We start from the raw sequence: 25,776 nt of genomic DNA on the forward strand, positions 1-25,776 counted from the left end.
AAATTGCTAAATTGCCTGATCATTGCTCGGCACAACATCGAGGGCCGAAGGGCCTGTTCTGTGCTGTACTGTTCTATGTTCTATGTGTAGGTTAGGTGGATTGGCCATGCTAATATCCAAAGATGTGTAGGTTAGGTGGATTGGCCATGCTATTTCCAAAGATGTGTAGGTTAGGTGGATTGTCCAAAGATGTGTAGGTTAGGTTGATTGGGCATACTAATATCCAAAGATGTGTAGGTTAGGTGGATTGGCCATGTTATTTCCAAAGATGTGTAGGTTAGGTGGATTGGCCATGCTATTTCCAAAGATGTGTAGGTTAGGTTGATTGGCCATGCTATTTCCAAAGATGTGTAGGTTAGGTGGATTGGGCATGCTAATATCCAAAGATGTGTAGGTTAGGTGGATTGTCCAAAGGTGTGTAGGTTAGGTTGATTGGGCATGCTAATATCTAAAGATGTGTAGGTTAGGTGGATTGTCCAAAGATGTGTAGGTTAGGTTGATTGGGCATGCTAATATCCAAAGATGTGTAGGTTAGGTGGATTGGCCATGCTATTGTCCAAAGATGTGTAGGTTAGGTTGATTGGGCATGCTAATATCCAAAGATGTGTAGGTTAGGTGGATTGGCCATGCTATTGTCCAAAGATGTGTAGGTTAGGTGGATTGTCCAAAGATGTGTAGGTTAGGTGGATTGGCCATGCTAATATCCAAAGATGTGTAGGTTAGGTGGATTGGCCATGCTATTTCCAAAGATGTGTAGGTTAGGTGGATTGGCCATGCTATTTCCAAAGATGTGTAGGTTAGGTGGATTGGCCATGCTATTTCCAAAGATGTGTAGGTTAGGTGGATTGTCCAAAGATGTGTAGGTTAGGTTGATTGGGCATACTAATATCCAAAGATGTGTAGGTTAGGTGGATTGGCCATGTTATTTCCAAAGATGTGTAGGTTAGGTGGATTGGCCATGCTATTTCCAAAGATGTGTAGGTTAGGTGGATTGGCCATGCTATTTCCAAAGATGTGTAGGTTAGGTGGATTGGCTATGCTATTACCAAAGATGTGTAGGTTAGGTTGATTGGGATGCTATTTCCAAAGATGTGTAGGTTAGGTTGATTGGGCATGCTATTTCCAAAGATGTGTAGGTTAGGTTGTTTGGGCATGCTAATATCCAAAGATGTGTAGGTTATGTGGATTGGCCATGCTATTGTCCAAAGATGTGTAGGTTAGGTGAATTGGCCATGCTATTGTCCAATAATGTGTAGGTTAGGTGGATTGGCTATGCTATTGTCCAATAATGTGTAGGTTAGGTGGATTGGCCATGCTATTGTCCAATAATGTGTAGGTTAGGTGGATTGGCCATGCTATTGTCCAATAATGTGTAGGTTAGGTGGATTGGCCATGCTATTGTCCAATAATGTGTAGGTTAGGTGGATTGGCCATGCTAATGTCCAAGGTTATGGGGATGGGGTGGGGGTGTAGGCCTGGGTAGAGTGCTCTTTTGGTGGGTCGGTGTAGACTTGATGGCCGAATGGCTGCCTTCTCCACTGGCATGCACGCTTCGGGTAACCGATCTCCAAGGCAGCCTTCAGGACACACGACAGCACAGAATCGCTGAACAGAAACTTATAGCCAAGTTCCGCACACATGAGTACGGCCTCAACCGGATCCTTGGATTCATGTTGCATTACATTCACCCCCCACCATCTGGCCTGGGCTTGCAAAATCCTACCAACTGTCCTGGTTTGAGACAATTCACACCTCTTTTGACTTGGGATTACCCCTCTCACTGCACCTGTAAAGACCTAATTACCTGCAAATGCTCGCATTCAAAGCATCGTCTTGAATCTTTGACTTTGTCTATATATATGTTTCTGGAACCAACCTCTTCATTCAAGTGAGGAAGGAGCAGTGCTCCGAAAGTTAGTGATTCGAAACAAACCTGTTGGACTTTAACTTGGTGTTGAGGGACTTCTTACAATATTTAACACAGAATTGCAGGAAACTCCAGTACCTCTCAGGGGAACCATGATGTGGAGATGCCGGCGTTGGACTGGGGTGGGCACAATAAGAAGTCTTACAACACCAGGTTAAAGTCCATCAGGTTTGTTTGGACTCACTAGCTTTCAGAGAGCAGCTCCTTCATCAGGTGAGCTCTCAAGGGAAATCAGCAGCAGCCAAGTTCCCAGCACCGTGGGAGGCTCTGCTGCTCAGATAGGCGGAAGAAAAATGAGTGGTAGGGCTATAATGATAGGGGATTCAATAGTTACGGACACAGACAGAAGCTTCTGTGGCTGCAAATGTGAATCAAGGATATATTGCCTCCCTGGTGACAGGGTCCAGATGTCACAGAGCGGCTGCAGGGAATTCTGGTGAAGGAAACTGAACAGCCAGTGGTGTGGTACTCATTGATACCAGTGACATATTAAACTAAGGAATGAGGACCTGCAAGCTGAGTACAGGAAGTCAGGAGATAAACTAAAATGTAGTAATCTCAGGATTACTCCCAGTTCCACATGCTAGAGAGAACAGGAATAAGAGAATAGATTGGATGAATGCATGGCTGGAGAGGTGATGTAGCCGGGAGGGATTCAGATTCTTCAGGCACTGGGACCGGTTCTGGCGAAGGTGGGACCTGTACAAACCGGACGGCTTGCACCCAGGCAGAGGTGGGACCAATGCCCTTGCGGGGGCTTTCCTAGTTCTGTTGGGGGGAGTTTTTAAACTAGTGCGGCAGGGGGATGGGATCCCAGGAGTCGGATCAGACAGGTCAAATTCAGATCAGGAAAATAGAAGTAGAACATTAGCTCATGATGTAGAAGATGTAGCGATAGACTTGGAAGTATAGGAGAAGCACTGGATTTGCAGCTAAAGTGCTGTAAACTATGGACTGGGTGCAGGAAGGTGGGATTCGAAAGGGCATCCGGGTGTCCTCAGGCTTGGATGGACAAGATGGGCCGAACGGCCTCCTTCTGTGCTATAACTTTTCAATGGGTCTATTCCTGATACTGGTCCGAATTGGAGTTCCATTTTAAGGTATACAAGACAAATTCCGACCAGCAAGAGTCAATTTATAACCCCCTTCTGTTTCCAATAATCCTCACTCCTCTGTAAAATCCAAATGAAGCTCCTCTTGCATTGCCATCCCCATTTTGCCAGAGTTTCTCTCTCTTGCTCCTTGTTCTAATCCTCCTTTGTCAGGGATTGTGAAGAAGCATGCGCAGTGTACTGGATGAACTGCTAATCCAATGCTGAGGGGAGAGAGGTGGCCGCCAGTTGCAGTCAGCTCCCGGCCACTGGCTCAGCTCTCTCCTCCTGCACTCTGATGGCGGGCCAGCTCGCAGACGGTGGGAGGTTACCAGGCAGCGAGGAGGCTGCAGAGCCGGGCGTCAGCCCCAAACACCCGGGAGGGAGAGACGGCGGGAAAGCCCAGCAGACGGATGCGAGCCAGGACTGCCTGGCGGAGGAAGAAGAGGGAGAACAGGACAGCAGCAGCGGGCTGTCCAACACTTACCCCAACACTGTGGAAGAGGCAGAGCACGAGGTCTCCTTGTTTGTGAAGGTATATTCCAAACTTCTGTTCTACGCCCCAAAAAGTTAATTAACTTGCAACTTTTCAAAACCTGACCTGTGATATTTAGTTTCTGCCCTTAATTATAACAAAGGAAATCAGGGTGTGTAACCCACCCTGAAGGAACTCTGTGTAAATTGGACAATCACTGGTGCTGCAATGTGATTGCTGGCAAATGGATTTGAAACCACTCGTGTGGCTTTGATCACTGAAATTCAACTTTATTTTTCATTCAGAACATAGTTTATCGAGCACCAGCAAACACTTAACGTGTCTGTACACAGTTACATTAAACACCCAGTCACTGTGTGTGTACACAGTTACATTAACACCCAGTCAGTGTGTCTGTACACAGTTACATTAAACACCCAGTGTGTCTGTACACAGTTACATTAAACATCCAGTCACTGTGTGTGTGTACACAGTTACATTAAAACACCCAGTCACTGTGTGTGTACACAGTCACATTAAAACACCCAGTCACTGTGTGTGTACAGTTACATTAAACACCCAGTCAGTGTGTCTGTACACAGTTACATTAAACACCCAGTGTGTCTGTACACAGTTACATTAAACACCCAATCACTGTGTGTGTGTACACAGTTACATTAAAACACCCAGTCACTGTGTGTGTACACAGTCACATTAAAACACCCAGTCACTGTGTGTGTACACAGTCACATTAAACACCCAGTCACTGTGTCTGTACACAGTTACATTAAAACACCCAGTCACTGTGTGTTTGTACACAGTCACATTAAACAGCCAGTGAGTGTATCTATATTTGAAAAGCATTGATATAATCAGGCAAAGCCAGCATGTAATTATGAAAGGGAAATCTTGCTTGACAAAACTACTGGAATTCTTTGAAGATGTAACCAGTAGTTGACCAGGGAGAGCCATTGGATACGGATAATAAAGACTTTCAGAAGGTTTTCGATAAGGTCTCACATAGCAGATTACTATGTAAAGTTAGAGCGCATGGGACTGGGGGTAGTATCTTGAGATGGATTGAAAGCTGGTTAGCAGACCGGAAGCAAAACTTTGAAATAAATGGGTCTTTCTCCGATTGGCAGGCAGTGCTTAGTGGGGTACTGCAGGGATCTGTGCTAGGATCCCAACTGTTCATATTATATATTAATCATTTGGATGAGGGAACTGTATTATCCAAATTTTCAGATGATACAAAGTTGGATGGGAGGGTGAGCTGTGAGGAGGATGCTGAGGTGCTTCAGGTTTTGGACAGGTCGAGTGAGTGGAGACATGAATAGCTGATGTGATGCAGTATAATGTGGATAAATGCAAGGTTATCTGCTTCGGTAGCAAAAATAGGAAGGCAGATTATTATTTGAATGGGTGTAAATTAAGAGAGGTGGATTCTCAGCAAGGCCTTGGAGCCCGACTGCATCAGTCGCTGGAAGTAAGCATGCAGGTACAGCAGGCAGTAAAGAAGGAAAATGGTATGTTGGCCTTCATTAAAGAGGATTTAAGTATAGGAATAGGGATATTTTACTGCAATTGTATTGGACATTAGTGAGGCCACACCTGGAATATTGTGCACAGTTTTGGTGTCTTTATCTGAGGAAGGATGTTCTTGCTATGGTCAACCTCCGTCGTTCCAGTGAGAACAGACCGAGTTTATCTAACCTCTCCTCAAAGCTAATGTCCTCCATACCAGGCACCATCCTAGTAAATTGCTTATGTATCCACTCCAAAGCACCCACATCCTTCTGGTAGTGTGGCGATCAGACGTGTACACAATATTCCAAATGAGGCCTAACTAAGATCTGTACAGCTGCAACATGAGGGCAGCACGGTAGCATGGTGGTTAGCATAAATGCTTCACAGCTCCAGGGTCCCAGGTTCGGTTCCCGGCTGGGTCACTCTGTGCGGAGTTTGCATGTCCTCCCCGTGTGTGCGTGGGTTTCCTCCGGGTGCTCCGGTTTCCTCCCACAGTCCAAAGATGTGCGGGTTAGGTGGATTGGTCATGCTAAATTGCCCGTAGTGTACTAAAAGTAAGGTTAAAGGGGGGTTGTTGGGTTACGGGTATAGGGTGGATACGTGGGTTTGAGTAGGGTGATCATTGCTCGGCACAACATCGAGGGGCCTGTTCTGTGCTGTACTATTCTATGTTCTATGGAGGGAGTACAGCAAAGGTTTACCAGGCTGATTCCTGGGATGCGGGACTGTCATATGAGGAGATACCATGTCAGTTAGGATTATAAAAGCAAATTACTGCGGACGCTGGACTTTGAAACAAAAACAGGAAATACTAGACAATCTCAGCAGGTCTGAGGAGCATCTGTGGAGAGAGAATGGAACTAACGTTTCGAGTCTGGTTGATTCTTTGTCAAAGCTGGAGAGAGCTGGAAATAGGGTCAGATTTATACTGTAGTGGGGGGGTTTGGTAGTGGTGGTGGTGGAGTGGGGAGCCTGGATCGGGGGCCAGCTATAGATAGCCCACCCCAAACTCTCTCAAACAGCAATCGCAAAATGAGCAGATGATCCAATTTTGTGGCGTTGATTGCAGGGCTGTGTATTGGCGAGGACACCAGGGATCGCTTTCCAGCTCTCCTACCTTCCTTTGGAATGGGATCTCTTTGATCCAGCCAAGGAGGCAGGTGGGGCTCAATTAAAAATCTGATCTGGAAGATGGCACTTTGACTGCGTGGCCCTCCTTCAGTCCTGCATGCGAGTGCCCGCTTTGGATTGGATCAGATTTGCTTCTTGTCATGTGTACCAAGGTAGTGAAAAGTATTTTTCCGGAAGCAGCTCAAACAGATCATATAGTACATGAAAAGAAAAGAAAACACATAATAGGACAACACAAGGTACACAATATAAATATATTGACACCGGCATCGGGTGAAGCATACAGGAGTGTGGTATTAAGTACGTCAGTCCAGAAGAGGGTTGTTTTGGAGTTTGGCAATAGCGGGGATGAAGCTGTTTTTGAATCTGTTAGTGCGTGTTCTCAGACTTCTATATCTCCTGCCCGATGGAAGAAGTTGGAAGAGTGAGTAAGCCGGGTGGGAAGGGTCTTTGATTATGCTGCCCGCTTTGCCATGGCAGCGGGAGGTGTAGATGGAGTCAATGGATGGGAGGCGGGTTTGTGTGATCTTTATGTTTTGATGTTTATGCTGAAATCCTGGGTGGGTTTTCAATCCTGGACCCTTTGACTCAGGGGGGGCATCAACTGCACCGCAGCTAGAAATCCAGTTAGTGTGTGTGTTTGTGTTCGCTGGTACATTTGATACCCAGTTAATGGTTGTGTATATATTGTTATGTCACAGCTCGTTTGTGTAATGTTACATATTGTAAAGGAACTCACCAAGGCTCCTTCAACAGCACCTTCCAAACCCATGACCACATCCGTCTAGAAGGCCAAGGGCAGCCGACACATGGGAACACCACCACCTGGAAGCCACTCACCCTCCTGACTTGGAAATTTATTGTTGTTCCTTCATTGCCACTGGGTCAAAATCTTGGAACTCCCTTCCTTACAGCATTGTGAGTTTATCTGCAAAAACAGGCTGCAGCAGTTCAAGAAGGCAGCTCGCCTCCACCTTCTCAATGTAAATTAGGATGAATAAAGCTGGCCTAGCCAGTGAGGCCCACATCAAGCTTCAGCTTCTTGCACGCATGAGGTTAGGTGTACTTTTGTTTCTTCATTGAAAATTGCAAAGTCTGCAGCTTTTACCTGAGCTTGCAATGCCATGAGGAAAACTACAAGCCATTCCCTGCAAGTATGGCACCACAGTGCTGTTGAATGGCCTATGCAAATGACAATTGTGTCTGGCAATCTGGAAAATGGGCCTAGTGTTCATTTGTTGCGGAAGAGAATGGAGAGTATCATTGTTCAACTCCAAAGGAACCTTTGCAACCGAGTTTATTTTGAGGGATAATCGGTCTTCCAATTTTCAGCACATTCTTTTAACATGGTTAGAAGAGATAGAGATTTAAAATGAAGTAGAAAAAGGCTTCATAGACGGGTTTCAGGCGGTAGTGCAATCGAGAACCAGGCTGACCATAGGAGTTTCAGAGGGGGAGTGAAAAAGCAAATAAGAGGTGCAAAATGTGTTGAAGTCACCATTCATACATGGAGACATCTGAGACACCCTCCAAGGACAAATAGAACATAGAACAGTACAGCACAGAACAGGCCCTTCGGCCCTCGATGTTGTGCCGAGCCATGATCACCCTACTCAAACCCACGTATCCACCCTATACCCGTAACCCAATAACCCCCCCTTAACCTTACTTTATTAGGACACTATGGGCAATTTAGCATGGCCAATCCACCTAACCCGCACATCATCTGGAGTCTTTTCCTTAACAGCAGTTTATTCACAAAACCACCTCTCCTTTTCCTCCCCTCACACTTGTGTAAACCTGATCTTATATACTCAAGAATAATTCCCTCTTCTTTCCCCAATTAGCAACAGCTGCTCTCACTTACAACCTAAAATGTGCCCTTCATTGAAACAGGATTCCACTTTCAATCAACAGGTCCAGGCAGTGGACGACAGAGTGGGTCACCCAACCGGACTGTATTCCCCTCTACCGCTGCTACATTTGTAGTTGGGTAACCGTAGAGAGGGAGCATGCGGAGTCCACCAGCACCATCAAAGCCTCCCGAGCTTCCTGGGTGTCTCGTGGACAGGCGTGCCTTACTGACCCCCTTCATCACATTCTGATTTGATATTTTAAGTTTTTTTTTAATCAACATTTTATTGAGGTATTTTTGGTGTTGCAACAACAACAAAATAAACAATGTACCTGAAACTATAAACATAGTTCAAAAGCCGTCTCCCTTCCTTACAGGTCCCCCCTTTATTAACCCCCTACTCTATGCTAAACTAATCCCCCCCCTCCCCCCTTCTGCTGACGATTAATTTTCCGCGAAGAAGTCGACGAACGGTTGCCACCTCCGGGTGAACCCCAACATTGACCCTCTCATGGCGAACTTGATTTTCTCCATACAGAGAAAGCTAGCCATGCCTGATAGCCAGGTCTCCAACTTCGGGGGCTTTGAGTCCCTCCAAGCTAATAATATCTGTGTCCGGGCTACCAGGGAAGCAAAGGCCAGAACGTCTGCCTCTTTCTCCTCCTGGATTCCCGGGTCTTCCGACACCCCGAAAATCGCCACCTCTGGACTCAGTGCCACCCTTGTTTTTAACACCGCGGACATGACACCTGCAAACCCCTGCCAAAATGCCCTAAGCTTCGGACATGCCCAGAACATGTGCACGTGGTTCGCTGGTCCTCCCGCACGTTTTGCACACCTGTCTTCCACCCCAAAGAATCTGCTCATCTGGGCCCCTGTCATGTGAGCCCGATGAACGATCTTGAATTGTATCAGGCTGAGCCTGGCACATGTTGCGGACGCGTTGACTCAACTCGACGCGTCCGCCCATAGGCCATCCTCCATCTCTCCCAGCTCCTCCTCATACTCGGAAAGCTCCCCTCTATAAACAAATCCCCCATCCTCTCAATCCCTGCTCTCGGCCATATCCGGAACCCCCCATCCATGCTTCCCGGGCAAACCGGGACCAGACCGATGCTCCCACGTGTCTCCTCCATTGCGCCCAGACTCTCAGGGCCGCCACCACCACAGGGCTGGTAGAGTACTGTGCCGGCGGGAGCGGCGGAGGCGCAGTTACCAATGCCCCCAGTCTAGTGCCCTTGCATGAAGCCGCCTCCATATGCTCCCATGCTGACCCCTCCCCCACCACCCACTTCCTGATCATGGCTATAATCGCCGCCCAGTAATAGTTACTAAAGTTTGGCAGCGCCAGCCTGCCCTCTCCCCGACTCCGCTCAAGCATTACCTTCCTTACCCGTGGGGTCTTGCCCACCCAAAGCCAGTGATCACTCTGTTGACCCGTTTAAAAAAGGACCGCGGAATAAAGATGGGGAGACATTGAAATACAAACAGGAATCTCGGGAGGACCATCATCTTCACCGTCTGTCCTTTCCCATCTAATGACAATGGAAGCGCGTCCCATCTCCGAAAATCGTCCTTCGTTTGGTATACTAGTTGGGCCAGATTTAATTTATGCAGCCGGTCCCATTCCCACGCCACTTGAATGCCTAGGTACCTAAAGCTTCCCCCTACTAATCTAAATGGCAGCTCCCCCAATCACCTCTCCTATCCCCTTGCCTAGACCGCAAACATCTCACTTTTCCCCATATTTAGCTTATACCCTGAAAACCAGCCAAATTCCCCTAGAATCCTCATGATTTCTTCCATCCCCGCTATTGGGTTTGATACATACAGAAGCAGGTCGTTTGCATAGAGCAAGACTCTGTGCTCCAACCCCCCCCCCCCCCCCCCCCCCCCCCGCCCCCCCCCGACCAGCCCCTTCCAGCCCCCTGAGGCTCTCCGAGCAATTGCCAATGGCTCTGTAGCTAGCACGAAAAACAGTGGGGGGAGGTGGCATCCCTGTCTCATCCGCCGGTGCAGTCTAACGTAGTCCGATGTTGTCCTATTCATCCGTACGCTTGCCACAGGAGCCTAATACATCAACCTGACCCAGTCAATAATGTCTCACCCAAATCTGAACCGTCCCAGTACCTCCCACAGATAATCCCATTCTACCCGATCAACAGCCTTTTCTGCATCTTTCGAGGGCATCATGATCACATTTAACAACCTTCTTACATTGGCCACCAACTGCCTACCCTTAACAAACCCCGCCTGGTTTTCCCCAATAACGTCCGGAACACAATCCTCAATCCTGGAGGACAAAATTTTGGCCAGCAGTTTAGCATCCACATTCAACAGGGATATCGGCCTGTAGGACCCACACAGCTCCGGGTTCTTGTCCCGCTTCAGAATCAACGAAATCGTAGCCTGTCAAATCGTCGGGGGCAGCACCCCTCTTTCCCTTGCCTCATTGAACATCATCAACACCGGCCCCAATATCCCAGAGAACTTTTTATAAAACTTCACTGGGTATCCGTCCGGCCCCAGGGCTTGGCCTTCAGACCCTCCGCTATCTCTTCCAACCCGATCGGGGCCCCCAGCCCTTCTACCAGCTCCCCGTACACCTTTGGGAAATTCAGACCCTCGAAGAAGTCCCTCATCCCCTCCGGCCCAGTTGGGGGTACCGACCTGTACAGCCGACTGTAGAAATTCATAAACGCTGTATTCACCCCGCTGAATCTCCAACCAGGTTCCCATCTCCGTCATTTACTTTCCCTATCTCCCTGGCTGCCTCCCTCTTTCTAAGCTGCTTGCAAGCATTCTGCTGGCCTTCTCTCCATGCTCATAGATCACCCCCCTCGCCTTTCTCAGCTGCTCCACCACTCTCCCGGTGGTTAACAAGCCGAATTCCGCCTGTAGCCTCTGCCGTTCCCCTCTGGAGTCTCCGTATACCTCCTATCGATCTATAGTATCTCCTTAAGCTCGAGCAGGCTCGAGGGGCCAGATGGCCTACTCCTGCTCCTAGTTCTTATGTTCTTAACCAGTCGGCCCATCTCTGCCCTGTCCACCTTCTCCCTATGGGCCTGTATCGAGATCAGCTTCCCTCTGACCACCGTCCTCAGTGCTTCCCAGACCATCGCTTCCCAGACCATGAAATTTCTCCCACGTCGTTGATCTGCAGGTAGTTCTGAATACATTTCCTCAGCCGCTCGCACACCCTTTTGTCAGGCAAAAATCCCACATCCAACCTCCAGAGCGGGCGCTGGTTACTGTCTTTACAAACCTGAAGGTCAACCCAGTGCGGAGCGTGGTCTGAGATTGTGATCGCCGAGTACCCCGTGTCCACCACCCCTGCCAGTAATGCCCTGCTCAAAATAAAGAAATCAATCCGGGAGTACATTTTCTGCACGTGTGAGTAGGAGAACTCCTTCACCCTCGGCTGCCCAAATTTCCATGGATCTACCCCCCCCCCTCTACTCCTTGAAACCTTTTAGTTCCTTTGCCATTGCTGGCACCCTGCCCGTTTTTGAGCTTGACTGGTCCAGGCCAGGGTCAATAACTGTGTTAAAGTCCCCTCCCATGACCAACCTGTGCGAGTCCAGGTCCGGTATCTTCCCCAGCATCCTCATTATAAACTCCACATCATCCCAATTTAGCGCATACACATTTACTAATACCACCTGCACTCCCTCCAATTTCCCACTGACCATGATGTACCAACCTCCCACATCCGAAACTATTCTACCCGCTTCAAACACCATCCGCTTATTGATCAGGATCGCGACCCCTTTAGTCTTTGAGTCTAGCCCCGAGTGAAAAGCCTGACTGACCCAGCCTTTCCTCAATCTAATCTGGCCAGTTACTCTATGGTGCGTCTCCTGCAACATTACTACGTCCGCTTTCAGTCCCCTAAGATGCGTGAACACACGTGCCCTCTTGACCGGCCCATTTAACCCTTGAACATTCCAGGTGATCAGCCTAGTTGGGGGCTTATTGCCCCCCCCCTTCGCCGATCAGCCATCCCCTTTTTTGGGCCCGCCTCCAGCCCATGATCCGCGCCTCCACCAGCCCGCCCCCAGGCAGCCTCGCCCCCCAACCTCCTCTCTGTCCCTTTGCCCAAGTCCCACCCTCGTCAGCAGAACATTTACCCCCCCCCCCCAGTAACAACACTCTGTAACTCAACCCCTTTAATAAACCGAACATATGCACACCCCCCACTGCCCTGCCGTGAGCTAGCCCACCCAGCTAGCTTGATGGCCCCCACCCCTGGTGCCGGATATTCTCCCACCTATTGTTCCCTCCCCACCCGCCCCCAGCTCATACAAACATACTCCAACATCAAACAATCCCTACACAATTGCCCAACAGAAAAACACCAAGATCTACACACCTCCATCCCCCAACAGCGCAAATGAAAACCTTAACTCACTCAGCTCTACCGCTGGTCCGAAATCACTGCAAAAGGCATTACAAACAGCTTCCACAAAACAAAAAACGCGAAACCTTTTTAAAAAATGAACAGAAAAACAAAAAAAACAAAACAAGAACCTTGCAGCCAAGTTCAAAAGTTCTCAGTCCACCACCGGTCCTTTCCTTTTCACGACGTCCAGCGCGTCCTCAGGTGACTCGAAATAAAAGTGCTGTTCCTCGTGTGTGACCCAGAGACGGGCCGGATACAACAGTCCGAACTTCACCTCTTTCTTAAAAAGGATCGACCTAATCTGGTTGAAGCCTGCCCTTCTCCTGGCCACCTCCACACTCAGGTCTTGGTAAACCCACGAGATACTATTGTCCCACTTACAGCTCCGTGTCTGTTTGGCCCACTGTAGAATGCGCACCTTATCCAAGTACCTGTGGAATCTCACCACCATTGCCCTCGGGGGGGGGGGGGGGGGGGGGTGTCTCCCGTTCGCGGCTTCCTCACGAGTGCTCTGTGAGCCCTGTCCACCTCCAAGGATCGGGAGAATGCCCCATCCCCCAGCAACTTCTCATACATATCTGCCATGTATGCCCCAGCGTCTGTTCCTTTGGACCCCTCCGGGAGCCCAACAAGTCTCAAGTTCTGCCGGCGGGACCTATTCTCTCGGTCCTCCACCTTCTCCAGGAGCTTCTTCTGCTGGTCTCTCAGCGTCCCCCACCTCCAACTCCACCACAGTTTGGTGATCCTCCAGCTCAGCCAGCGCCTTCTCCACCTTCTGGATCGCCCGATCTTGGGCGTCCAATCTAAGCTCCAGCCGCTCAATCGACTCTTTTATTGGGGATGTTGTAAGTTTTATTCGTGATTTGCTTTTGGTTTCCATAGAATCCCCACAGTGGAGAAGGAGGCCATTTAACCAATCGAGTCTGCACCGTCCCTCCGAAAGAGCCCTCGAGTTAGACCCACTCCCCCGCCCTACCCCTGTAGCTTTGCACATTGATCATGGCCAGTCCACCTAACCTGCACAGCTTTGGACTGTGGGAAGAAACCAGAGCACCCGGAGGAAACCCACGCAGACCAGGGGAGAACGTGCAAAATCCACACGGACACCCAATGCTGGAATCGAACACAGGTCCCTGGAGCTGTGAGGCAGCAGGGCTAACCACTGAGCCTCCGTACCACCCAGGCAGTATCACTTGAGGGGGCTGCCTCTTTAATTTTTTACCTCAGTTTATTTCATTTATTTTATGTGCCTCAAAATAGGGCAACACGATTCCAACGTTAACCGATTCCCTTTGAAGAATAAAAGGTGTATTTTTATTTTCAGTCGAAAAAACTGATGAAAGCGAAATCAGGGAGACGCGCATCATGCGTCGTTTTACTTCTAATACTCCCAATCATTTCTCACTAGAAGCATTCCCTTTGATCAAACAACCTGATAACTGATGGCTTGTATCTACCCACTTGAGCTTGGAGATTGACTTTTTCTCAACTATTTGTTTAAGATTTGAATCATAGAATCCCTGCAGTGCAGAAGGCCCATCGAGTCTGCACAGACCCTCTGAGGGAGCACGCCACCCAAGCCCACTCCCTCACCCTATCCCAATAACCCCTTAACCTAATCTACACATCCCTGGACACTAAGGGGCAATGTATCATGGCCAATCCACCTAACCTGCACATCTTTGGAGTATGGGGGGAAACCGGAGCACCCGGAGGAAACCCACGTAGGCACCGAGAGAAATTGCAATCTCCACACAGTCACCCGAGACCAGAATTGACCCCGGGTCCTTGGAACTATGAGGCAGCAGTGCCCACCATTATTAATTCTTAATCTTCTTTCATTTAGACACTTTGTGGCGTACGCGTTATCTCAAAGGGAATAATCGTCTGTACAAGACGCAGCATTTCCCTAATTTACGCTAATATCTTTGAAAAAAGGAATACTACAAGAATACGGCAAGTGCGCGAGTCTCAGCAGCCAGGGTACTTTTTCAGTTTTCACCTTATTTTCTTGACTTCCTAAGCCAAGGGGCAACGCTTCCCACTTTCCCCCAGTATAAATATTATAAAACCTGCTGCACTTAAAACGCATCACAAAGGCCTGCATGGGAGGCGTCACTAAATAAAATCAACTTTATATTCCCAGGGTCACCCAAAGATGAAGATTTTGGCACATATTTCCTCATCTTGAATTATTTAAATGTTTTATTCTTCCGTAAAATGTCCTGCATCTTGGGATGTTTCATTATAGTGCTCAGTTCTAAGCCACCACAACTTTGTGCCCAGCCAGTTTAATTGTTCAACTCGACTTGGATGAGAATCAGGGAAGTATGTTAAACAAAAGCATGTGCAAGAAATACGTGCAGCATTTCCAATAATTAGAATGGATCTCATTCCAAGCCTCCTCCTTCAGGTTCAAAGCCCTAAGAGGGCATTTAGCGACCATGGAATTCCATTGGATTGGTCCACGATTATGTTTGATAAAGTACTGCAGTGGTTCGCCATTGCTAATATGGCTTTTCCAAGAATACCCTGCACTCTTCTGGAACGATTTACAGACTGATAATCAACCTGTTTGGCAATGGGATGAAGACACCTTCCATAGCCATCGGGTCCTGAAGGGACTTGGAACGACAGCTTCAAGCCCAGAGGGAGGGTGGCTAACCACTGTGCCACGAGACCGCCTAGCTCTAATAACCCATATGTCTCTCTTTTGATGACTCGGGGTGGGATTTTCCAGTCCCGTTGATGTCTTTGGCATTTTTGGTCCTTTAGAGGATGAGAAGGGAGATTTAATAATGGGAGGTGAGGAAATGGCTGAGGAACTGAACAGGTTTTTTGGGTCGGTCTTCACAGTGGAAGACACAAATAACATGCCAGCGACTGATAGAAATGAGGCTATGACAGGTGAGGACCTTGAGAGGATTGTTATCACTAAGGAGGTAGTGATGGGCAAGCTAATGGGGCTAAAGGTAGACAAGTCTCCTGGCCCTGATGGAATGCACCCCAGAGTGCTAAAAGAGATGGCTAAGGAAATTGCAAATGCACTAGTGATAATTTACCAAAATTCACTAGACTCTGGGGTGGTCCCGGCGGATTGGAAATTGTCAAACCACTGTTTTAAAAAGGAGGTAGGCAGAAAGCGGGTAATTATAGGCCAATGAGCTTAACTTCGGTAGTAGGGCAGATGCTGGAAACTATCAAGGAAGAAATAGTGAGGCATCTGGATGGAAATTGTCCCATTGGGCAGATGCAGCATGGGTTCAGAAAGGGCAGGTCGTGTCTAACTAACTTAGTGGAATTTTTTGAGGACATTACCAGTGTGGTAGATAATGGGGAGCCAATGGATGTGGTGTATCTGGATTTCCAGAAAGCCTTTGACAAGGTGCCGCACAAAAGGTTGCTGCATAAGATAAAGATGCATGGCATTAAGGGTAAAGTAGTAGCATGGATAGAGGATTGGTTAATTAATAGAAAGCAAAGAGTGGGGATTAAAGGGTGTTTCTCTGGTTGGCAATCAGTAGCTAGTGGTGTCCCTCAGGGATCCGTGTTGGGCCCACAATTGTTCCCAATTTACATAGATGATTTGGAGTTGGGGACCAAGTGCAATGTGTCCAAGTTTGCAGACGACACTAAGGTGAGTGGTAAAGCAAAAAGTGCAGAGGATACCGGAAGTCTGCAGAGGGATTTGGATAGGTTAAGTGAATGGGCTAGGGTCTGGCAGATGGAATACAATGTTGACAATTGTGAGGTTATCCATTTTGGTAGGAATAACAGCAAAAGGGATTATTATTTAAATGATAAAATATTAAAACATGCTGCTGTGCAGAGAGACCTGGGTGTGCTAGTGCATGAGTCGCAAAAAGTTGGTTTACAGGTGCAACAGGTGATTAAGAAGGCATATGGAATTTTGACCTTCATTGCTAGAGGGATGGAGTTTAAGACTAGAGAGGTTATGCCACAATTGTATAAGCTGTTAGTGAAGCCACACCTGGAGTATCGTGTTCAGTTTTGGTCTCCTTACCTGAGAAAGGACGTACTGGCGCTGGAGGGTGTGCAGAGGAGATTCACTAGGTTAATCCCAGAGCTGAAGGAGTTGGATTACGAGGAGAGGTTGAGTAGACTGGGACTGTACTCATTGGAATTTAGAAGGATGAGGGGGGATCTTATAGAAACATATAAAATTATAAAGGGAATAGATAGGATAGATGCGGGCAGGTTGTTTCCACTGGTGGGTGAAAGCAGAACTAGGGGGCATACCCTCAAAATAAGGGGAAGTAGATTTAGGACTGAGTTGAGGAGGAACTTCTTCACCCAAAGGGTTGTGACTCTATGGAATTCCTTGCCCAGTGAAGCAGTTGAGGCTCCTTCATTAAATGTTTTTAAGATAAAGATAGATTGTTTTTGAAGAATAAAGGAATAAATGGTTATAGTGTTCGGGCCGGAAAGTGGAGCTGAGTCCACAAAAGATCAGCAATGATCTCATTGAATGGCGGAGCAGGCCCGAGGGGCCAGATGGCCTACTCCTGCTCCTAGTTGTTATGTTCTTATGTTCTGTGTGACTCGCCCACCCCACCGCCGGGAACCTGCCACAAGGAGGGGGTCACCTTCGGTGGGACCAGAAGATCTCGCAGTGGGAAGGGCCATTAATCCCACCCTCGGTTTGCAAATCTACACCAGCTACACATCCTAAGTGGAAACAGATCATGACCAAAATGTGGATATTTCTATCATAAAGGAATGAGCTGGTCATTCACAGATATTACTAGCACATACCTTCTAGCATGATAAAAGCAAATTACTGCGGATGCTGGAATCTGAAACAAAAGGGAAAATGCTGGAAAATGTCAGCAAGTCTGGCAGCATCTGTAGGGAGAGAAAAGAGCTAACGTTTCGAGTCCGATAACTCTGTCAAAGCTAACAGGCAGAGAAAGTGGGAAATATTTATCCTGTGGAGTGAGAATGAAAGATGAGTCATAGCCACAGAAACCCAGGGAAAGAGTGTTAATGGCAGTTCCAGAGAGGACAAAAGATGTGAAAGGTCAAACAGCATGGAAACTAACATCAGAGGATGAACTGTAGGTGTGGGGGGAGGGGAAGGGGGAAGCAAAGAGGAGAAAGGTGCAGGAAAGGTGGATAAGAATGGAGGAGGGGGGGGGGGGGGAATTAAATGTATATTAAGAAAGAAAGAAATGGTAAAAGACAGTTAAAATGAAATGGAAATAAATGGGTCGAGGTGGGGCTGATCATCTGAAGTTGTTGAATTCGATGTTCAGGCCGGAAGGCTGTAGTGTGCCTAACCGGAAGATGAGATGTTGTTCCTCCAGTTTGCGTTGCGCTTCACTGGAACATTGCAGCAGGCCAAGAACAGACATGTGGGCATGGGAGCACGGTCTTTTGTTAAAATGGCAAGCAACAGGAAGGTCAGGATCCTGAATGCGAACAGACCGAAAATGCTCAGCAAAGCAATCACCCAGTATGCGTTTGGTCTCTCCAATATAGAGGAGACCACATTGGGAGCAGCGAATGCAATAGACCAGATTGAAAGAGGTGCAAGTGAAACGCTGCTTAACCTGGAATGAGTGTTTTGGGCCTGGAATGTTAAGCATGGAAGAGGTAACGGGGCAGGTGTTACACCTTCTGCGATTGCATGGGAAGGTGCCATGGGTGATGGGAGAGGTACTGGGTATGGTGGAGGAGTGGACTAGATTGTCTCGGAGGGAACGGTCTCTGCGGAATGCTGACAGAGGGAGTGAAGGGAAGATGTGTTTGGTGGTGGCATCACGCTGGAGTTGGCGAAAATGGCGGAGGATTATGCTTTGCATACAGAGGCTGGTGGGATGAAATCTGGAAAGGAGGGGGACTCTATCCTTGTTCTGGGAGGGAGTGGAGGGGGCGAGGGTAGTGGCGCGGGAGATGGACCGCACGCTGTTGAGGGCCCTGTCCACAACAGTAGGTGGTAAATCACGGTCGAGGAAGAAGGAACACATTTTCGAAGCACCATTTTGGAAAGTGGCATCGTTGGAACAAATGCGACGGAGGCGAATGAGTTGAGAGAAAGGGATGGAGTCCTTACAGGGTGTAGGGTGTGAAGAGCTGTAGTCCAGATAGCTGTGGGAGTCAGTGAGCTTGCAGTGGATATTAGTGGATAGTCTATTGCTGGAAATGGAGACAGACAGATCAAGGAAGGGAAGGGAAGTGTCTGAGATGGACCAGGTGAAAGTGATGGAGGGGTGGAAACTGGAAGCGAAGTTGATTTATTTTTATTTATTACCTCCATTTATTTTCATTTCATTTTAACTGTCTTTTACCATTTCTTTCTTTCTTAATACGGTATACATTTAATTTCCCCCCCCCCCCCCCCCAAACTTATGCACCTTTCCTGCACCTTTCTCTTCTTTGCTTCCCCCTTCCCCCACATCTACAGTTCATCCTCTGATGTTAGTTTCCCTGCTGTTTGACCTTTCACATTGTTTTCCCTCTCTGGGGACTGCCATTAGCACTCTTTCCCCTTGGTATCTGTGGCCATTAGCACCCGGTTCCCCTGGGTTTCTGTGGCTTTGACTCGTCTTTCATTCTCACTCCACAGGATAAATATTTCCCACTTTCTCTGTCTGTTGGCTTTGATAAAGAGTAATCAGACTCGAAATGTTAGCTCTTTTCTCTCCCTACAGATGCTGCCAGACTTGCTGAGATTTTCCAGCATTTTCCCTTCTAACATGATGTTTCTTGACAAGAATGAACACAAAATCACAGAACTGTTACAGCACAGGTGGCCATTCATTTTTCCACATGTGTACCAGCTGTCTGAAGGAACACTGTACCTAGACACGTTCCCTTGCCTTATCCCTGTAGCCCTGCACATTCTCCCTTTTCTGATAATCTAGTTCCTTTTTGAACGCTTCAATTGAAGCTGCCTCCGCCACCCTCTCAGGAGGTGCAATTCTCCAGTCCTCTGGCACCACCCCCCGAGTCTAGAGAAGACTGGAAAATTATGGCCACTCCACCTGAAATGTTCACTCTCACTTCCCTCACTATCCTTGTATGTATCCCCATCCGGTCCTGGTGCCTTATCAACAGCCTATCCAATACTTCCTCCTTGTCAATTACAAGCCTTTCCACTGTCTGAACAACCTAATTTTTCACCATGACCTGGATGGCATCTTTGTCCTTGGTAAAGGCCGATGCAACATATTCATCAAATATCCCTACTATGCCCTCTGCTTCCATGCATAAATCCCCATTTTGGTCTCTAATTAGCTCCACTCCTTCTTTTAACACCGTTTTACTATTCAACCATCTATAGAAGGTTTTAGGATTCCCTTGTATATGAGCTGTCAGTCTCTTTTCATAGGTTTCCAACATGAACAAAGAGAAGCTTTCTCGTGAAGTGCATGCTTTAGTTTGTAACTGCTGGGAATTGAGAAACATTAGGGAAGTATTCTTAAGTATATAAGACCTGGCTGACAATGGTGTAAGAGGAGGGAAAGGGAAGGACTGCGGCCTAAGGAAAAGACTGGTTTCAGATCCGTCCTTTACTCAAAATGTGAACAGTGACTTTAATACAGAATGAACTTTGAATGCGGATGATTGGAATTTGAATAAGGAATTTTTTGTCTCTATCTTCTGGGGGAAAAAGAAGAAATGTACTATTCCTGGCAATCTCTGGTCGAAAAATGGATGAGGCTGGATGCAGGTTCTTGGGCTGCATTATCCACTGGTTATTACCCCATCTGAGCCATAGAGCAATGGAAAAATTAGGTGGAATTGTGATTGCCTCGTTTACCCAGAGGAAGCTGTCATAATATACATCCATGTATATGATGGGGTGCAGACAGGCAGTGAGTGACACACAGGATGACCAGTGAACACACAGAACACAGCAGCCAATCACCAGACAGGACACGACCGCGATAAAGCCAGAGGGCACCAGTTTTCCCACTCTCTCGGGATCCAGCCTCTGAGACAGTCGGAGCTCGTGAGCAGCAACTAGAACAAACACCATGTGGTAGTCAGTTAGTCTGGTTAGGTTAGCCTCAGGTCTCCAGTCAAGTCAGCATAGTGTCAACCCACAGTTAAGCATGTATTATAGTTAGATGTTAAATAAAATCGTGTTGTATCTCATCAAGTGTTGGAAGCCTGTCTCTCTCTACATTCCATCAAACGCAGTCCACATAGACCAAGCTTGCCCAACACATCAGAAGCAAGGTACGAATGTGGACTTGCCACTGTCAGGAAAAAGTGAGATTAGAAGCAAAGTGTTTTCAGAGTGGATTGGGTGACTAGGAGACTGATGAAGGATGAACTCTTCTATTACAATTTATGTTTAAGATTTACAAGAAGGAGGAAGCCTATGAAGCATGGTCAACTTTTGATGAATTTAAGAAGTTGTGCCATCAGTTCAAGGAAGAGGAAATTGAAAGGTTGTAGAAGAGATTGACAGAGTTTGACCTGGAGATCCGGAGTCTGGGTGTGGATTTCACATACAGGCAGATTGCCAAGAGTTCAATGTCATCCTGTGCGGGTTAGGTGGATTGGCCATGCTAAATTGCCCGTAGTGTAAGGTTAATGGGGGGATTGTTGGGTTACGGGTATACGGTTTAAGTGGGGTGATCATTGTTCGGCACAACATCGAGGGCCGAAGGGCCTGTTCTGTGCTGTACTGTTCTATCTATGTTAAGTCCTTTGTACAAAATGGTGGAATTTTTTAATGAATTGAAATACCTTCTTTGAAAATCGTATCACCTGCTTTGAAAATAGAAAGCCTGTTTTACCATAAGGAATAAAATTGATGTTTGCTTATATCTCAACCACAGCTCACCAGTGTTGCACCAAATTAATTGGATATCGTACATCTTATTTTGTGTTAAGTGAAATTTGAAAATGTTTCATGTGAACTAAGTGGACACAGCCAGTTTTTTTTGTGAACAGTGTATGAATTATCATTCTACAATCTGTATAAACTATGTCCAGTTTTTCATCCGCTGATTCTCGTACACCTGGCTGCCAAGCCTATAGTTACACAGCAGCTATGTGTCTTGGTCAGGTGTTTCTGGGGAGCAATGCTCGCTTGGCAGAAGCAGTTGTGCAGCTGGTTCCCACTGATATTACAAAGAAAACCTGCCACTTTCTTTCAACATTACCGCTTTTAGAAATTTACCTTTCAATAAGATTCATTGGATTTTCCCAGTGCTCCGACGCATTTTGAAAATACTGTTTCGCCGGAGTTCTACTGTGCCCTGAACAGAATGGTTCACTCCTTACATGTAACTATGTATAAAACTAGAATGGCACAGTGGCGCAGTGGTTAGCACTGCTGACTCACACGCCGTGGACCCAGGTTCAATCCCAGCCCCGGGTCACCGCGTGGAGTTTGCACATTCTCCCCGTGTCCGCGTGTCTCTCACCCCCATAACCCAAAGATGTACAGAGTAGGTAGATTAGTCACACTAATTGCCACTTAATTGGAAAAAAATAATTGGGTACTCTAAATTTATTTTAAAAAACACAATGCCTAGAAGTAACTCATTTCACCCAACCAGTCCATTCCAGTGTTACACAAACCTCCACCCACCCCCTCCATCTATCCCCATCAACATCAGTTTCTGTTCTTTTCTTTCTCGTGTTAATCTAGGGCGGGTTTCTCCGCGCCGGATTAGAGCTCGGCACGGGGCGGTGAATGCGCGTGAAACCCGTGATTGGGTCCAGCGGCGCTTCCGATTCTCCTGTCGCTGCGAATTGGGCACGCGCGGTCAATGAAGCACCGGTCAGGGGCCATTGAAAAAGCCCCCCGCGGCGATTCTCCAAAATTAACTGGCCGAGTTCCCGCCAGCGTGGTTCTCTCATATTTGGCGTGGCAGCTGCGTACACAGTCTGTGGCGCCCTGGGGGGGGGGGGGGGGGGGGGGGAAAGGGAGGAGGAGTGGGGGCAGGGGGATCCTTCGCTGGGGGGTCTTCAGGATGGCCAGGGTTCCGATCGGGGGCCACCGATCAGCGGGCGCACGCAATCTGGGAGGGGGGTGGCTATGTTGACGGTGCTGGTCCGTGGTGTGGGTCGGCCATGTTGCGCGGGGCGGCCGACTGATGCCCCCGCCGTGCGCATGTGCGTACCCCGACCGGAAGTGCAGGGCCCTGTATCGGCAGCCGGAGCTGCGACGAGCACTCTGGGGTCCTGCTAGCCCCCTGGAAATCGCAAAATCACTCTGGACCTACTCCAGGTAAGTAGAGTGATACGCGTGCGGTTTTGCACGGGCGTGGGACATAGCCCCATTACTAAAGAATTCCGCCCCTAGTTTCTCCTTAAATGCATCAATGCTACACCACGCCCTGTAGTTTTACATTCTAACCATTTAAAAACATTTAAAGTTAATTTTATCATTAAACAGTTTTTAAATTTACAGTAGAGAGCAGCAACAAGACCTAACTCCTTAGTTGTCCTGTCTTTTGTACCTTCATCATACCCCAAATATTTTGGGGTTCACCCAGTCTAAACCTGTCTATAGCAGAGAGGACAATAGGGACAGAACTTTGTCTTGGCGGCATTGCATGAATCCTTAAAAACATGAACTTTGGAAAGTTGTGGTTTGACCATGGGAAAGTGCTGACTTTCCCAGGACACACGAGTACATACGCAATAGGCACCTCAACAGTCTCTTTTCAGCCTACCCACTTCAGTCGTACCTCAGACATTTATCATTGTTAGAATTTCACTCTTACGAGGGTAAATTCAATACAATTTGCAACTCCTCAGCAGTCCTTCTCAATATGCAACAAGACCTGGACAGCATCAAGGCTTGGGCCGACAAGGGAGAATATAATTGGTTAAACAAGTGCAAAGCAACGACCTTCTTCAAAATAGAAATCTAACCATTTCCCCATGACACTCAATGGCATTATCATTGCTGAATCCCCCACTATGTACATTGTGGAGGTTACTATTGACTTGAAACTAAACTGGGCCAGTCAAAAAATATTATGGCTACAAGAGTAGGTCAGAAGTTGGAAATTCTGTAGAGAGTAACTCACTTAGTTCCTCACCAAAGCCTGTCCACCACTTACAAAGCAGAAGTCAGGAGTACAGCACGGTAGCACAGTGGGTTGCACTGTTGTTTCATAGCTCCAGGGTCCCAGGTTCGATTACCGGCTTGGGTTACTGTCTGTGCGGAGTATCTGCACGTTCTCTCCGTTTCTGCACGTTCTCTCCGTTTCTGCGTGGGTTTCCTCCGGGTGCTCCGGTTTCCTCCCATAAGTCCCGAAAGACATGCTGTTGGGTCATTCTCCCTCTGTGTACCCGAACAGGTGCTGGAATATGGTGACAAGGGGCTCTTCACAGTAACTTCATTGCAGTGTTAATGTAAGCCTACTTGTGGCAATAAAGATGATTATTACAGGAGTGTGAAGGAATAATCTTCACTTGCCTGGATGAGGGCAGCTCCAAGAAGCCCGATACCATCCTGGACAAAGCATCCCACTGATTGGCACCTCGCCCACCAGCTTCAGCATTCACTCCCTCCACCACCAACGCACAGTGGCAGCACATTTACACGACACACTGTCGAAACTTACCAAAGCTCCTTCAACAGCACATTCCAAACCTATGACCTCTACCACCTAGAAGGCCAAGGCCAGCTTGGGAATGGGAACATCACCACTTGGAAGCTCCCCTCCAAGCCACTCACCATCCTGACTTGGAAGCATATCACTGCTCCTTCACTGTCGCTGGGTCACAATCCTGGAACTCCCTCCCTAACAGCACTGCAGATATGCCTGCAACACATGGACTGCAGCGGTTCAAAAAGGCAGTTCACCATCACCATCTCGAGGGCAATTAAAGATGACAAATGCTGCCAGAGATGTCCACATGGGGAGGTGATGGTGTAGTAGTATTGTTGCTGGACTAGCCTGCCAGGGATCTTTAATGTGGCAAACATCCGAGACTCCGAGTCAAGCTCCACCTGTAGGTATGCGTGGCTCATGTCTCATTTGGTAAATGAACAGCCACTGTTCTCGACCCGGGACATTGTGTAGCGTTCTAAACATAAAGTCCTGTTTACAGTCAGTTTGAAGTCCCCACACAGCCGGATGGTTTTATCAGGTTCCATCACTGGTACCACAGGCGCAGCCCATTCCTCAAACTGTACAGGTTGGATGACTCCCAGATCTTGTAAACGTTGCAGTTCTGCGTCCATCCGGCACCGGCCTCGCCCGGATGTTCTGGCACTGAGCAGTAGGATCAACGTAGAGGTGGGCTCTGGTACCCTTAATCCTGCCCAGACCTTCCTGGAAAATTTCTGGATACTCATTCAACACATCATACAGATTGCCTGATTCCAAATACAGGGACAATTCTCGTACGTAGCCACCAAAACGTGCGGACTACAATAGAGATGGCGGCTCCTGTATCTATCTCCATTGGTAGAGGGTGTCCATTAACCTGCAGAGTAACCTGGATGGGGGCGACCTTTGGAGTTGAGACACTGTAACTGCATCAAGCCGCCATTGTCATCGTCCTCCTGAGTGTCCACGTGCATAGCCCATGTCTGGGGCGACCTCGGCTGCTATCACGGGAGGTGTGCCCTGCGCTGTGTCTGGCAGCCCTGACCTTCATGACACCCCCGACCACAATGGCGGCATGGTGGGCAGCTGTCACTGTTATCCTCGGGCAAAGCATCCCTTCTGCTGGTGGCAGTGCCCGAAAACTGATCTCCACTGCGAGCTAGCAATCCTGCAGTGAGTAACGCACCTCCTGACACCCCAAAGCCTCCCCACATGCCTGGATGAGTGCAGCTCTAAAAAACTCTCGAGAAGCTTGACACCATCCAGGACAAAGCAGCCTGCTTTTTAAAGTATATATTTTTTATAAAAGATTTATAATTTTTTACAGATACCACAACACATTTCCAAAACACGACTGGTACATTACAGAACAAATATTTCTGCAAAAGTAAGAACAGAGAAAGACAGGAATGTATCCGACTTAGAACGGATCACTGACGTCAGAAATTCCATAGGGATACATTCCATGACAATTTTATGCCAGTTTTGAATTGAAGGATACTTGTCACTGACCCAGGAGTAGGGGATGTTTTTCTGAGCTGCAAAAGTTTGGATGTTATACAGCCTGTTTTTCATTAACATCAATAATTATCCTCTCTGGAAGACCCAAAATTAGGAACAAAGAATCAAATTCTTAAGGCACTGTCAAATATCCTCTAAAGCTCCTTAACTACACCAGACGAATAGGATTGAATCTTGACCCAGGTTCATATACCCTCCACTACCAGGCACTTTATGCACATCAGGGATATAGCAGGATTGAACCTGTGTCTCAGACTCTGCGGAATATGATCTGTGGAATTCCACAGAA

The 25,776-nt window shown here is 47.7% G+C and overlaps 1 protein-coding gene across 1 annotated transcript in view; it reads left to right on the forward strand.

The window, feature by feature from the left end:
- The first annotated feature begins 3,225 nt into the window (after positions 1-3,225).
- The window catches only part of LOC119968808 (chloride intracellular channel protein 4), a 98,921-nt gene continuing 76,370 nt past the window's right edge, over positions 3,226-25,776 (forward strand). The window contains exon 1 of the mRNA XM_038801621.1: positions 3,226-3,553. Coding sequence (XP_038657549.1) covers positions 3,317-3,553 — 237 coding nt within the window. The 5' untranslated portion in view covers positions 3,226-3,316. The remainder of the gene's footprint in view (positions 3,554-25,776) is intronic.

Source organism: Scyliorhinus canicula, chromosome 7 (assembly GCF_902713615.1).
Source record: "Scyliorhinus canicula chromosome 7, sScyCan1.1, whole genome shotgun sequence".
In the NCBI taxonomy this organism is placed as follows: domain Eukaryota; kingdom Metazoa; phylum Chordata; class Chondrichthyes; order Carcharhiniformes; family Scyliorhinidae; genus Scyliorhinus; species Scyliorhinus canicula.